Here is a 16,433-nt window from a genome sequence, read left to right as displayed (position 1 = left end):
ACTTCCCTTATTGATTAGATCATGTTCAGTTGGTGAAGGGGAGGGGTAGGAAAAGCACTTTTAAATTTTCATCGAATGTTTTCTTTCACTTTAAAGGTCTTTTGCTGGGCACCACCATCAGATGAGCAGTTGCTCTCAGTTAAGCATCTGACTTTGGCTCAGGTCATGATCTCATGGCTTGTGGGTTCGAGCCCTGCATTGGGCTCTCTGTTGTCAGCTCAGAGCCCCGTTTCAGATCCTCTGTCTCCCTCTCTCTCTGCCCTTCCCCCTTTCAGACATGTATTCTCTCTTTCAAAATAAACATTAAAAAAATAATAAAAATAAAGGCCTTTTGCTCTTTAAGTCTGCCATTTTGCAGACTGTTTAGCCTTTGCCCTCACAGGTTCAAATGTGGAACTAAACCAAGAGAAAAATGGAGATTTTTATTATCCAGAACTGTGGTTAAGTGGTTTGATACTCTGAGGCAGTAGTCGAAAACTGTGTTCCCTGGAACTCCTGACCCTTAGTCCCTTGTAATAGCGCAGCTACGGTGGCCATGCCATCTTTATTTCTGCCTGTTCCATCTCGTCAGGACCCTGTCCTCGGATCACACTATTCAGGGCTCAAGAATGACTGCAGAGGAGTGCCTGGGTGGCTGAGTCGGTTAAGTGGCCGACTTCAGCTCAGGTCATGATCTCGTGGTCTGTGCGTTTGAGCCCCAAGTCAGGCTCTGTGCTGGCAGCTCAGAGCCTGGAGCCTGCTTCTGATTCTGTGTCTCCCTCTCTCTCTGCCCCTCCCCTGCTTGCTCCCTCTCTCTCTCTTAAATAATAAACATTAAAATTTTTTTTTTTAAAAAAGGATGACTGCAGATAAAGTTAGGCAATCATGTGAAACTTAGATGGACACTTTTATAACTCAGTCTTACAAAGGTGGAATACTTCTAAAAGAAAGAAGGAGATCCATTTTGGGAAAACACGTAGAGTACATTTTTAGGTTTGGATAATTCAGATTTTCACATTCATTCTCTAAAATAATCATTGTGTTTTTCTTAGTCATTGGTGAACCACCTATGGGGACACATCAAGGTCTCTGATAGGACGGTCAATCACAGACTCCATCTTCCTTACCCTACTCCCAGGGACGACATGTGGTCCAGGCTTGGCCAATCGTTTTTTTTTAAGTTTATTTATTTTGAAAGAGAGAGACAGAGAGTGAGCTAGTGGGGGAGGGGCAGAGAGAGGGAGAGACAGAATCCCAAGTAGGCCCTGTGCTGTCAGTGCAGAGCCCAACGTGGGGCACATCCTCACAAACCTTGAGATCATGACCTGAGCCAGATCGAGAGTGAGACGCTGAACTGACTAAGCCATGCAGGTACCCCTAGGCTTGGCCAATCATATGTGTCATTTCCTTGGCTTGGTAACAATAATTAGTTCACTGGGTGGTGTATGACCCAGGTATGGCCAATCAGAAGTACTGTGATTCCTTGAGACAGGTTTATGAGAGACGGAAGATACATGTTGCCACTGGAGTTGCTCAGCAAGGAAGATCAGAATCTGGGGCTACTAATGGCCATGTTCCCTGCCATAGGGAAAGGCCTAGAAGCCCATCCTCAGAACAAGGCCAAACACAGATAGGCTCAGCTGAGAGGTGAACAGAAAGTGAGTCTTGAGAGGGACTGGGTCCCAGTTCCTAACCCTGAGCCCTGGTTCATGCAGCTCTTCCTTTAGTCCTAATAGCGGTTCCAATAACATTCCAGCTACATAAGCCAAGAAATGTCTTCTTTGCTAAGGTTGGTTAGGATTAGATGTTTGTCACGCTCAAAGAATTCTGAATCATGCAGTGGACTATCTTAACTTGGGAATCACGTTGTTACTAACTTCTTTAGTGATTAATGGCTTTCCAGGTGTGGTGTGAATGCCACTCATCTTTTATGCCAACTTTTTGCTAGTGGCATCCCATAGCCATTTATAGGTCATGAAAGAAATGCTGAAATGCCTAGATCAGAGTGGGAAAAAATGTTTGTGTTTAAAAAGGCAGACTTATATAAATATACTTCTATGCATTCAGCATTTCTCAGCACATGGAGCAAATTTATATTTGTTACTGAATGTATTGATTGATTCAGGAGTTTGTAGCACAAAAATTCTTACCCGCATCATATTTGATCACTATTGTTCACCCACCTTATGGAAGAAAGAGGCCAAGAACCAGATTGGGGAAGAAGAAAAGAAAAGCTTCCATTCATAGAAGTGCTTGATTCTTCCTGTTCATATGTTTAGATTCTGCTTCTTTCCCTAATCCAGAGCTGAAGATCTCAAAGATGCTGGCAGGTACCAACATGCTCCCTTTTAATTACACCACCAAATTGCTGCAATAACTGATTGCCAGTTAAATAATTATAATCAAGTGCCCATTGTGCATAACAATCATTTAATGACTGCCATCCAAAAACACTATAATAAAGAGAGCTTTAATGAAGAAAACTGGAAAAGAGCCAAGGTTTTATGGCGGTTTGCTTAAAGGGAAAGAGAGTCATAATCTGTATTTAAGATTAAAAGAAGCCTTTAATCCAGATGCTCAACATTAAACAAGAGAGTGGAGTCATGTTCTGATCAAAAGTTACTGCATGCATAAAAGAAAGTAATGTAAATGTTCTTTAAAAAAAAAAAAAGCTCCAGTAAATTATATTAAGTAAGTGTTTGTAACCATTTGCTTTGGAAAAAAAAATGAAAAAGAAGAAAAACATCTGATTTTCATTTTGGACAATAATACTTAACTAAAATAAAATACAAGGGAATAGGATTTTATTTGATTTGTATAATATCATTGAAAAGTAAGTGAGTTGCCATTCAACCTACCTGGTATCAGTAATCATTCCCCTTCTACCGATGTTATTTACTTTTTGTCCTCACTTTCCTAGGCCAGACCTGTATCTTTGGGAGCTATAATTATATTCTCACACAAAGACCTAAATTGAAATGGTTTTGATGATCTCAGTGCTAGCAAACAGTAGTTCTCATCTGAGGGGGGAAAACAAAAAACAAAAAAAATCTCATCACATAAAACTCAGATCAACTGACAGCTACTACCCCTGCTGATGCATGGAGTATTTGGCTAACAAGTTAAGTTCAGTTCCTAGAACTGCTTTTCTACCAACTGATACTGAGCCTGGCCAATGATAAACACGTTTTGCTAAAATGAATGCTGGGAGCAAATTAAGAGCAACACAGGAAGAAGAAAGGAATGCAAAAATAAAACCAAAAATGGTTCCTAAACGTAAGAGCAGATTGGACTCCAACAGCTTTCCTGGTACCTCAAGGTACAAACGGGCAGGACCCAACCCTTATTAGGTGCCTACATAAGCACCTGGTCCTCAGGAGGTCATGATGATGTCTTGGGGCTGCGAAAAGGCCCTGAGCACTTGAGGGAAACATATCACCAACTGGGGGATCATTTGTGTCCCAAGGTGAACACACAGGACAGAATAAGCTACCCTGGAACTCCTGAGATGCCCCAGAAAGCCCAGTTCCTGGCATGCGTATGTGTGCGTGTGACGGCGGGGGGCGGGGAGGGGGGCGGGGACAGAGAGAGAGAAAGAGACAAAGGACCAAGATGAACTGGGGGCAGACGACACAGACAGGTCAGGACAGATTTTCCAAGACCATGCTAGCTTAAAACTGACCTTGGAGAAGGTGCAGGAATTCAGTGAAGACACCAGGACTTTTTCTGACATTTTAAGTTAAGTATATCAACAAATTCTCCTTCCAGAAGTTGGATCTACTTTCTAGTTTGCACTAGAGGCGCCTCTAATTACCTGAACTGTTAAGTGCCAGCATCAGCATCCATTTCATCTAAGACTCTCCCACAGCACTGGCCACAGTGGTTGGCACAGTGAAGGTTGCCCTTGGATGTGTGCTCCTAACACAGGTTCTTCACCATCACCAGGACTGACTCTTCTCTGCACCTCAAAGTCACCGCCAAACTCCAGTGTACTTACTGACAGTCTCCCAGCCCCCTTCCAGGAGTTCGGTGCCTGGCCATCATGCCATTCCTGCTCCCTCTCCTCACTAAAGAGCGGTCAGTATCCAGGGTCTCCCCATTTCAGTTGCTTCCTTTATAAAAAGTGACATCGATAATAAACTCAGTTTATAAGGTTCTTCGTGTGTGTGAGGACTTGATGAGAAATGCACGGTAAACCATGTGACTGGCACTGATAAATGTTCAATAAGTAGGAGCTATTATTGACACACATCATTGCCTCTAGGAGAAAACCCCAATTCAAATTTCTCCACCAGGTATAGGACAACATCAATAATTATAAGAACATAACTCATCTTGTTCAGCCGCTCACACCAAACATTCTTGTTCCTACCTTTTCACACCCTGATCCATTCCCCACATAGCAGTCAAGGCTTTAAAAAATATGCAAATCACTCCCTGTCACTCTCATGCTTAAAACACAACACTAGCTCCTTCTCATGGCCTATGAGAGCCCCTGTTGCTTGCTCCCTGCCTGTGTCTCCAACCTCACTTCCTACCACTCGCCTCCCACTCCCTGTGTTTTCATCATGCTGGCTACATTTCCTTCGTTTCTTAGGTTGAACAACCTTGTTCCTAGCCTACGTCTTTGTACAGGATGCTTCCCTGCCCACAGGCTCTTCCCCCAGACCCTCACAGGTCTGGCTCCCTTCTCTACTCAGATGCTGCCTTCTCAGAAGAGCCTGTACTCACCTGCTAGAATAAACTGTCCAACTCCTGACCTCTATTTTCTCTTCCTCCATTCCCAAACCAATTCAATTGATCCCAACACTCTGTTTTGTTTTCATCTTTGTGCTCAACATGAGCAGAAAGCACCTTCTGTTTGCTTGTTTACGAAGCTCCATGAAAATAGAGACCTTGCCCTGTGTGTCACAACCACCAGTGCTTCCAAGGGGCCTGACAACAGACACTGAATGAACAAGCTGTACTCCTACACAGGGCCCTGCACACCAGCTGCCACTGACTAGGCACTCAGTAGGCCTCTGCTGAACTGAGCTGCACTGAGTTCAACCAAGTTGCAGACATCCAGGGCAGAGATAAAAACCTCCCGTTGGCTACAGTCTTGCCAAATCAGGTGTGCAAAGGAGAGCTCCTAACTGTGACCTGTGCTTATCAAAGAGCTCATGAAACTTGAAAGGCAATGGACACAAGGGTGAACATGTGTAAAGACACTTAGGGCTCACAAATGTTTCTGGGTTTGACAGAAGGGTGAGGAGACATAGCGTCTCAATTTACGGTGCATCGTAAACAAAGTGGTGAATGAGTATACTGTGCAACAAGGGCTGGGGTAACATTTAAAATAAACTCTTGATTAAATATTTATAAATATGCCCAGTCAGGTTCAGACAGCAGTAGAGTGGGATTGGGAGGCAGAATTCACCATTTCTTGAACAGTCAACTCTACCATATCACATGGCACTTAGAAGCGACCCTACCTTAAATTCACTTTCGTTTCAAATGTGTCAGTCTTATCCCTCTGACTTCAGGTCAGAAGTTGGACCTTATACTATTCCAGTATCTTAGAGTTCCTAGCCTAATTCTTGGAGAAAGGGCTTTGAGGTTTAGCAGACTCGGAACTGAATCCCATATCTTCCACCAGTTGTAGGACGTTGGGCAAATTATTTATCCTCACTTAGCCTTTTTTTTTTTTTTAATTTTTTTTTCAACGTTTATTTATTTTTGGGACAGAGAGAGACAGAGCATGAACGGGGGGAGGGGCAGAGAGAGAGGGAGACACAGAATCGGAAACAGGCTCTAGGCTCTGAGCCATCAGCCCAGAGCCCGACGACACTTAGCCTCTTTTAAGTGGTGATGATGATACGCATCCCATAAAGCTTTGCTAAGAGAAAGCAATGGCATGATTTTCATAAAAGGCCTACTGATATCATTAACAGAATCAGGTACTCCGTAATTTACAATTTCTGTCCTGGTAGGTGGTAGGAGTTCAAAAAAAAAAATAAAAATTGCTAGGTAGCAGCCAAATTGGGATGGAAAGCATGCTGGGAAACAAGTATAGGAAGTGTAATGGGAAAAAAAAGAAACTATCAGTTGGAAGAAATAAAACAAGGGCCAAAGTGCTGTAAAGTTTTATTATTACTCCCCATTTAAGAAGGATCCACTGGGGCACCTAAGTGGCTCAGTCGTTAAGCGTCCAACTTCAGCTCAGGTCATGATCTCATGGTTCGTGGGTTCGAGCCCCACATCCGGCTCTGTGCTGACAGCTCAGAGGGCAGAGCCTGCTTCAGATTCTGTCTCTCCCTCTTTCTGTGCCCCTACCCTGCTCACATTCTCTCTCCCTCTCTCAAAAAATGAATAAACATTAAAAAAAAATAAAAAAGGATCTACCAATATTGGTATTTTGTGGCTTGGTCATGGTGACAAGTGGCAGTCAGAAGCACTGAAGATCAACTACACTAGTAAACTACACTAGTAAACTACAGAAAGAAAGTAGAGGGAGAGCACGTTCCTGAGAACAGTATTTGCTTTAAATCTATATGGTAGCAGAGAACTTATGGCAGGATTCCAATTAAAAACCCCTGGGAATTTAACTGTGCCTTGATCTTATCAAGAAACACAAGTCCTCAGGAAAAACTGTGGTATTCAAATCCGTGCATTTGGTATTCCGTGGCTCTCGCACAATGGAGCTGTTGGACCAATCACAAAGGCTAGGACAAGAAGTAAGTCAGAGAAAGCAGTCAGCTGACTGTTTTTAACAAACCTGGGGGCAGGGGGTCAGTTGTTTACAGAAAAAGGACAAGACAAGCCACCTGCTTGGGGTCTATCACACCATTTAGCTCTAGGAAATAAGAGAACCATTAGCAACAGAAAAGAAAGGTAACCTCGAAGGATGTCTGCCACTCAGTTTGCTCAGCCTGCTGCATCATTATCTCTAGGATAACCACACCAGTTTCCTAATTTTTCACAACTTCTCCGTGACTCTCAGGTCATGTGATTTTGGTGGGCTGTCTACCCCATCACCACCAGAGATGGGAACATATCTCAGCTCCGACAAGTGGGAGTTACCCACCTGCCCCCATCATGGTAACTGGGTCACTAGCAACCGGTGGAACAGGACCTCAGCGCCGATAGGGACAAGACTCTCTTTCCACGGCTGCTGCTAAGCCTGGGGATGTAAGCCTGAAGCCACCAGTGCCATCTTGTTCTCACGAGGCGAGAGCCTGCCCAAGAATGAAGCAGTGCAGAGAAAAGCCAGGCAAGAGAAGGAGATAGGAAGGTCACCATGGACATTTTTTGAACACCTGGATCTAGCAGTTCCTAAAGCCAGAACTACCCATGAATTTTTCAGTTACCTGGACATAAGAAACCTCACATTTGCTCAAATTTCTTTGAGTTAGTGTCTAACTTCCAAACCAAAGAGTCGGACTGATACAGAGTTTAATCCTAAAAGAGTTATCTTAAAAAGCAGTCCATAAAGCCCTTTTCTGAGTTCTCCTAAAAGAGAGAGAGAGAGAGAGAGGGAGAGAGAGAGAGAGGGAGGGAGAGAAAGAGAATAAGTGAAATGCTGGGAAAGCATCTATATTTCTCATACCAGCAATTCCATCAGACCCAATGCATATATGTATGAGATACAAATATACATATACATGAGACAACAGCACTGTGAGATTACTGTAGACAGAAGGAGACCTTCTCTTTATTATGTCCCTGATCTCTCACCTTCACCTCCCCATTAGAGTCAAACATTCATTCTTTCAAAATTGTTCTTAGTAAGTGGTGCGCATATGTCAGGTATATGTTAGGTAATGAAAATATAAAGGTAATTAAGACACTGTTCTTATTCTCAAGAAACTAACAATGATGATCCAGTATGACAAGGGTGAGAAGAGACCCAGGGGAACCTTCTGAAATGATGAAAGGTTGAAGGATGAGCATGCAGTTGCCAGGTAGAGACAGTAAGTGCCAGGGGACAGGGAGAAGTCCAGGGTGGCGGGGACTGACAAGTCTGAGAACTGGTGTGGAGTCTGCTGTGCACGGGAGCTGGCTGTGACTGCCACACCGAGGGGGCCAATCTTCTCCCAAGGTAAAGTTTAGCCTCCTAGTCCCTGAGGAACACGCTCAGATCCATGTGACAGAAAGGAAGCCTGGTGGCCGCTGGAAGGTGGACTGGAGGGGACAGGGACTGAAGGCAGGACTCACCGGGGGCCTGTGCTTGTCAATGGGAGGTGGCTGTGAGACTTTGATGGAGGGAAGCCAGACCAGACTAACAGGCAAGTGTCTATAGTTCTTTTTTTTTAAAATTTTTTTTTTCAACATTTATTTATTTTTTGGGACAGAGAGAGACAGAGCATGAACGGGGGAGGGGCAGAGAGAGAGGGAGACACAGAATTGGAAACAGGCTCCAGGCTCTGAGCCATCAGCCCAGAGCCTGACGCAGGGCTCGAACTCACGGACCGCGAGATCGTGACCTAGCTGAAGTCGGACGCTTAACCGACTGCGCCACCCAGGCGCCCCATATAGTTCTAATTCAGAAAACAACGAATACTAATTCCATACAGATGATGAGAATTCTGGTCAAGGTGATTATCTGCATCTTAAATGACAAAGACCAAACAAGAGTAATATAGGGAGATGGTAATAAGTGTCTGTGCTTTCCTCAGACTCCGGGTCTCAGCTCTTTTTCCAAACTAAATTTCATCTACCCTGTGACTCAGCTTCAGGATAGGGCCTCTGCTTCATATCTGCTGGTGGCCCTTGGGTCCTCCTATGCTATGGCACCTTTACACTTTTTGTATACCTGATCACCGACTATACCTCTCTGAACCTCAACTTGCTCATCTGTAAAATGGGAATACTGACATTTGCCTCAGGATAAGGACTGAATGAGACAAATGTTATAGAGTACTGCACAGAGCCTAGCATGTGATAAACACTCAATACATAGAAGCTGCCATACTCCTGCTGAAGATGAAGTATTCAAGTAACAAAGACACAGGGGTGCCTGGGTGGCTCAGTTTGGTTAAGCGTCCCAGGCTCAGGACATGATCTCGCGGTTCTTGAGTTTGAGCCCTGCGTCAGGTTCTCTGCTGTTGTCACGGAGCCTGCTTTGGATCCTTTCTCTCCCTCTCTCTGTGCACCCCCACCCCTCCGCCCCAAACATGCATGCACACATATGCTCTCTCTCTCTCAAAAATAAATAAACATTAAAAAAAAAAAAAAAAAAGGAACACTCACACCTAGCAGCAGCTTTTCGCTTCCAGACCTTACAGTTAATAGACTTTTGTGATAAGAGCAAGGCAGAAGCACTTGGCTGGGTAGTTAAAACATGGACTAACTCTGAAGGCCTGTAAGAAATCTAGTCAGGCCGCAGTGGAGGGTGCTGGGCAGAAGGGGAATGAGTGTTCGTGCTTCTGGATGCAGAAACGCAGGGCTCATCCTGCGCTTCGTCAGTGAAAAGCTTGTTCTACTGTCGCCCCTCCGCTAAGAGTATGAGAACGGTGGGGAATGTTTTGTGACTAAAGAAACTGAGGGGACTAATACGTTTCTTGATGACGTGGCTTTATCTTATTCCTCACGCCAAATTTACAGAGACATCTTGGGACAGATGTTATAGAATTTCCTACTATCCTCTTCAACCAAACCCTGTGTGGACAAGTCAGGACTTGGCTGCCAATGGGCCTGGCTTAATTGTTCGTGCAAATGAGCAAAGTCAGGAAGAGATGAGATAGCTATAATGCAAAACCCCAACAAGATTGGGCAGCTGTACATCTTTGACCCACCCACACAGAGCTTTGGGTGCCAGAGAGCAAAGCTGCAGAGTTTGCAAACACTAAAAAAAAAAAAAAATATATATATATATATAAATATAAAAAATATATAAATATATAATATATAAATATATATATATAAAAAATATATAAAAAATATAAAAATATATAAAATATTAGGTCCCCTTAGGCTAGGGGTTCCAAACCTACTTTAGACCAAAGATACCTCTGGAGAATTGAAAGGCATTGAGCCTCCACCTATATAGCACACATACATGCAATCTTTTGTGTACAACCCCTGGGTGTTCGGGAACCATCCTTGCCTTGCCTGCAGGCCCAGGTTGGTCCCACAAGAATTAGAGGAACCAGTTCACAGGGCTTGGAAGAACGAGGTAGGAGAGTCAAGAGCTCCTCTTCTCAGGACTCGGTTTTCACTGGGAGACAAGGCAGTATCAAATTTGGCAGTGTAGACAGAAAGGAGTGACTGTTGTGCATACAGTTCACTGCCATGAATGCCACCTCTTCCCAGGGAGAGGGCTAATGAGTGAGGTTGAAACTCAGGCCAAACATATTCTGTCTGCAGTGTGCCTAACTCTTAGTGGTTGTGGAGCACCTTGGAGTCTTAGTGGTGTCCAATGTGCTAGGTCTATTCAAGTCAAAGAAGATGCTCTGGGGATGTGAGGTGGGGAGGGAGCCAGGCCCTGGGTTCCCCTGGGAAGCAGCAGGGAAGGCTGTTCTCTCCCCCTCAGCTACACCTAGTCCTTCCGTTCTCATTCTTCACTTACGCACAGACAGCAGATTCCTCTGGTGATCTGTACCAAATCCAAATGGTTAAAAATAATTTGCTAAATACCTTCCTAGATGCACTGAAATCCAAGACCTTTTTGAGCCCTGTCCAGCCATCCCTCAAAGAGTGAGCGGGGCTGAAAGTCATGCTCTTTCCTAGCTCAGTCCCTGAGTCAGACTTCTGTCTGTCAATCCTCTGATGTCACAAGTCAAACTGTGCCATTGAAGGCTGAGTAAGCATCTTCAGGAAATAGAAACTCAACTGTAAGAACACAGGTATTTCCAAATACAAAACACCTCTGCCTGGTTTCTAACTCAGCTACTGTATATAAATTTAGTCATGATACTGGGAGGGGAATTTTTTAAAAAACAGAAGTCAAAGGTGAAAAGAATGACAATAATGTACCAGTCACTATCTTAGGCAAGACATGTAAAGTGGTAAACAATACATATAAAGTCTTTGCCCTTATGGGGATCTGAGTGGGGGATGGAGTAGAAGGCAGGAAATCAACACAAATAATTTCAGATAGCGATAAGTGCCATACAGAGAATAAAATAGGACAACGGGATAAACAATGGTTGAGGTACTACCTTTTTTTAAAGGTTTTAAGTTTATTTATTTAGAGAGAGACAGAGACATCGTGAGCAGGGGAGGGGCAGAGAGGGAGGGAGAAGAGAGAATCCCAAGTAGGCTCTGTACCATCAGCACAGAGCCCGAATTGGGGCTCGAATCCATGAAACTGTGAGATCTTGATCTGAGCCAAAACTGAGAGTCGGATGCTCAACTCACTGAGCCACCTAGGCAGCCCAGTTGAGGTACTATTTTATATCCATTTTACAGATGGGGAAACTAAGGTAACAGACGTCAAGTGAATTGTTCAATGCTTCACGGCTAGCAAGTAGTGAATTTAAACTTAGGTCTGTCTGATTCCAAAGCTGTTCCTAACCACTATCCCATGCTATCTCTTCAGCTTCCAGAGAAACCAAAGAATCTGGAGAATAGATAAGATGACAGATAATCCTTATTTTTTAACTCCCTCCCTTTAGGATATCAGCAAAATTCTGAGATCTATGAACTCACATGTGTGTACTACAGGCTGACATTTTGATGCTAATGCAACTAACGTTTGAGATTTCCTACATGATACTTAACATACTTTAATCCTCAACGCCACCCTCTGAGATGGGAATTACTATCCCTGTATTTGACAAAAGGACACTAAGGCTCAGAGAGTTTAAGTAACCTGTTGAAAATCACAGCACTTAGGAGTGCAGAAGCTGCAATCCAGGCCTCGTGCCTCTGAGTGCATTGCTTTTTCCATTACACCATGCTGCCTTACAGAAGACTCCCTAAGGAGCTACATTTTTCTCCCAGTGGGAGACAGGGCAGTAACTAACTTGGCAGTGCAGACAGAAAGGAGTGACTGTTTTGCATCTCTGCCAAGCAAGCATTCATGCCCTTTGCAATATGACTTGGACATGATACCCAACCAATCTTTAGCAGCTAAGCATTCTAGAATTTGCTGAAGAATTTTCTCACCTTCTCCATATGGGGTCCAGAATTAAGGGGGAAAAACATATTTATGTCTCATTCAGAATTCAAAAACCAATAAATCCTTCAAGGCTCTGGCAAGTTTCTCTAATCCGCTGTAATCATGTTTCCTTGTATAACAAGTCTTGTGATGTCTGTAGCACTGTCTCGCTATAGTAACGGCAGCCTGAATGTTGGAGTTCTTCTTCTTGTGCCTGGGGGATTATTCCATTTTCCACATTAGGAATAAGCCGCAGACTTTAGGTTCTAAAACAGAGCCAGAAATGCTGACTAGAATCCAGATGCCCGAAATATACTTAGAACTAAATTTTGCTGCCCTCTGTGAAAAACACAAATGAAAATAAAGTACCAACTTCTAGAATACTGGTCCAGAAAGCAGAGTTATGAATAGAGCCAACATGGCTTCTGCTGCAACTCAGATGCTCCTTAAAGCTACATGAAGACTTTCTAATTATCTCCCCTGCTTTCAGATTTTTTCCCCTGGCTTAACCATTTAAAAAAAATTTTTTTTTTTTATAAAAACCAAACATACTTGGGAAGGAGGATGGACTTGCTACAGACTCATCCTAATAAGTCAGGTTTTCATGTATCTCTAGAACTTTTTGGAGGTTTCCTTTTATATTAAAAAAATTAATGGTTAATTAATTTTAATTAATTTGCTCTATGGTTAAGCAATCACCTCTGATTGTTATTAAAAGAAGTAAGTTTATTAAATTCTTTAATAGAAATAAAATCCTCTCATTATACCATTTAACATAAGACTAGGTGTGAAACAGTGTCAATATATGTGTCTCCCTTCAAGTAGTGGCTGTTAATAATAATTATAATAAAGATGATGATGATGATACAAGATCTCTCATTTGTCGCCTGCTTCCTATGTGCCAAAAAATGTGTTCAGTGCTTTAAATACATCATCTTGCTTAATCCTAACAGTTCCCCCAAAGAAGTTACTGTTTCCATTTTACAATAAAGGACTAAGTCTCAAGATGCTGCTGCTACTGCCCAAGGTAACACAGCTAGAATTTCAATACAGGGGATGAGACTCCAGAACCTCTTCTGAACAAAAGGTAAAACCCTCTCCCCCACTGCAGAAGAGCCATTGCTTTTAGCTGCTGGCTGTCCTCAAATCTTTCTGCATCAAACTTGATTTTCTTAACTTCCTTTTTGCATTGTTTTTTCATTAGGAGGATACTTCATTAAACAGTGTAATTACAAGTCCATCTGGCGTTCCCAGGTTTTGGAAGGCATACCCCTCAACTGGTGGGAGCAGAAATGTGCAGGTGTTCTAGAAACCAGACTAGTATTTGGAAGCATCCAGCCTCTGCTGGTACCAGATAATGCTTTAACAAGAGAGTGCACAGTTAATTAATCAGGAGAGTCAATTAAGGGAAAATTGGTTAGGAAAGCTTTATTGAATATATAGTATTTTTTAAAAAGCATATTATGCCTCTTGTTTTCCAACCTGCTCTGAGTCATTCCTCTTGTGAGGGACTCCCAGGTTTGTATCAGACACCTTTAGTTTTGAAAGCCCAGCTTCCTTGGGGTTTCTGGTAACAGCAAACACCTTCTGATGGGGACTGCCTCTTTCCCCCATGCTAACCACGCTCCAGACCCTGCCTCTCTGGCCCAACTTGACTAGCCCCCCAAAAAGCAAGAGACCCAAGCTGGGCTCTCGGTTCTGAATCTGGGACATGAGAGGCAAATCCATGTTGGGGTGACTGTAGCTATGAATTAGGAGGCCCTTGAGCTGCCAGCAGCCATGTTTCCTGTCTCACGGAAGAAGCCTGTCTGCAGGGAGAACCTCAGTTCCTGTTACTCCTGAACTGCGGCTTTTCCCAAAGTGTGCCTGATTAACCTTTCTTTCAGTTGTGTGCAATGCTCCAGTATTTCTGTTTGTCTCTGGTAATTCAAGTTGGGTCTATTTCACTTGAAACCAACAGGGTCATGAATAATTCAGAAACGGTACCAGGAATGGGGAGCTGGAAGTGAGCAAGTCTAAATGCAGAAAAGCAAGAGATGAGGTGGGAGGTGAGGCCATAAGAAACCCCCCATCTCAGGCAGAAAAATTCCCAATTGCTGCTACAGGCGGTAAAATAATCGGTTTAGTGAGGCCAAAGGTTTAGGGGACTTAGGGAAGCATCAGATTATTGGAGGCACTGTCTACTTCTTACGACCTTTCATAAGGGGCAAGAAAGAGATACTTCAGTGCAAGGTGAAGCAGACGGAAGCAGATAAGGGCGTAGAACTAGTACATAACACCTTAAAGGGAGACCTTATGCTTTCAGTCAGCAATCTGAGTCTTTTTGAACTGCAAAAGCTGATTTTTTGTTGTTGCAAGCTGAAGTTAGCAGTTGTAACAGAAATGGTGGGACTCTGATAAATGGACAGAAATCTATGGGTGGGGTCAGGGCTCTTAACAACTGTGACAGGAAGGCCCTGAACCCAGATGGAAACTGAGGGCAGGGACCCAGCAGAAGTCCTTAAATTGAGTCCCAGAAGGAGAAGCAGAGGCTCATAAACAGCTCTTGAAGGCAGTGGCTTCCAGTCAGAAACAGAAACCATGAGGACTGAGTAGGTTTTAATGGCTGGACCCTTCAAGTTCCTGGGAGATGTCCCCTGGATTCAGATTCCACATCTTGGAACAAGAGCATTGGATAAGATTAACTCTAAAGTGTCTTCTTAGTTTTAATCTTTTGCTTTTTGATGATTAAATACAATATAAAGCTTTATTATTTTCTTAAAACCACCATTCTAAGCATTAAATTTAAAGGCAAATGTGGGGGTAAGAGAGAGGAAGCACTCGCTTGTGAGTCTTTGCTCAATCACTGTGTAATCTCACACCACAAATTCAACTTCCTCACCTGCAAGTGGGGATTTTATGTACCTGTCTTCACAAGGCACTGAGAAGGGAAACGTGAAAGCCTTGTGACTTCTCTTAAGGGAACAGGCTACAGAAATCCTAAACAGGATTAGGGCAAAGCTCTTTCTAAATACAAAGATTAGCTCCAAAATGACTTTGGGGCTTTTCAGCCCCAGTGATGCCATTTCTGACCCCAACCACTGTTCCCCGTAGTTTCCATATGTCTGCAGAGAACGGATTTCCCAATGGACACAGAACTGGCCTGGGAGAAAATGCCAATGCTGACTCATCCCTGGCATTCCTGATTTTTCCTTTTAGTGTCCTATTTCACCTGTTCAGTACTGACTCCTTGTTTCCCTGGCTTCATGTTACCCAAAGGTCATACTCAGAGCTATACTTGTAAAATACTGACCCAACCTGATGGATTAGTTTAAAAAAAAAAAAAATTTATTAACGTTTATTCATTTTTGAGAGCACAGAGAGACAGAGCATGAGCAGGGAAGGGGCAGAGAGAGAGAGGGAGACACAGAATCCGAAGCAGGCTCCAGCCTCTGTGCAGTTAGCACAGAGCCCGATGTGGGGCTCAAACCCAAGAACTGCGAGATCATGACCTGAGCTGAAGTCGGACGCTCAACCAACTGAGCCACCCAGGCGCTCCCTTGATGAATTAGTTTCATCCTCTCTTCCTGGGTGTTCCACTGCATTGCGACTCAAAAGAAATGCCTTACTAATGGGGGTGGTGTATGTATTCTGAATATGATAGTAACAAAAACAATGGGGGATATTGCTGATGCCAGGTGGCTCTCAAAACACACTCCCTTCCAGGCTCATACATGGGGACTAAGTTAGGATTTAGATTAACTGGCACCTTCTCTGGGAAACCTGTCCGCCCTTCCCGGGCATGGACAGCAGCTCTTTCCTTTGTGCTCCAACAGTACTTTCTAAGAATGCTTATTATCTCACTGTATAGAAACTGCTAAAATTTATAGATCTCTGGAAGAAAATTTGTGGAGATAGAAACTTTGACTTATTCATCTTTCTAATGTGTGTCTTGTACAAAGCAGGACTTAATAAATTTTTGTAGGATGAATTAATGAATTAGGTGAATCACTACAGCCTGTTCTCCTCTTGAAGGAAAAATAACCTCAGAAGCCACACAGTTCGGAGGGAACCTCTGATCCTGAACTGGATCGTGGATGGCAAAGACATACACTTGTGCTTGCCCATGGCAGATGTTACTATTCAGTCATGAACCTTTCTCTCATCACATCTGAACCAGGCCTGCAAACCCTTCTCAACACAGTTTTCCAGGCAGCTACCTCCTCTGCTCCAGCTCAGCTGGAGCTGGCTGATTTAGCAAGCCTGATGTAGACTAAAGATACCTGACAATGAGAAGACACATGGCTGACGTACAGTGCTCTGCACCCCAGTAATGAGATGGACAAAGGAATGCTCAAGAAAGCCTACACTGCTCTCTGGAATTCAAGATGCC

At 43.5% G+C, this 16,433-nt stretch overlaps 2 protein-coding genes across 5 annotated transcripts in view; both read right to left on the bottom strand.

Annotated features, from left to right (window-relative positions):
* LOC115527251 overlaps window positions 1–13,789 on the bottom strand; it is a 39,257-nt gene extending 25,468 nt beyond the window's left edge. The window contains 1 exon segment of the mRNA XM_030334757.1: window positions 13,544–13,789. Coding sequence (XP_030190617.1) covers window positions 13,544–13,789 — 246 coding nt within the window.
* ATG7 (autophagy related 7) overlaps window positions 1–16,433 on the bottom strand; it is a 249,548-nt gene that overhangs the window by 81,254 nt on the left and 151,861 nt on the right. The gene's annotated exons all lie outside the window — the stretch shown is intronic.

Source organism: Lynx canadensis, chromosome A2 (assembly GCF_007474595.2).
Source record: "Lynx canadensis isolate LIC74 chromosome A2, mLynCan4.pri.v2, whole genome shotgun sequence".
Classification (NCBI taxonomy): Eukaryota; Metazoa; Chordata; class Mammalia; order Carnivora; family Felidae; genus Lynx; species Lynx canadensis.
Note: the sequence above shows the minus strand (reverse complement) of the source record. Positions and strands in the feature narration are given on the sequence as shown.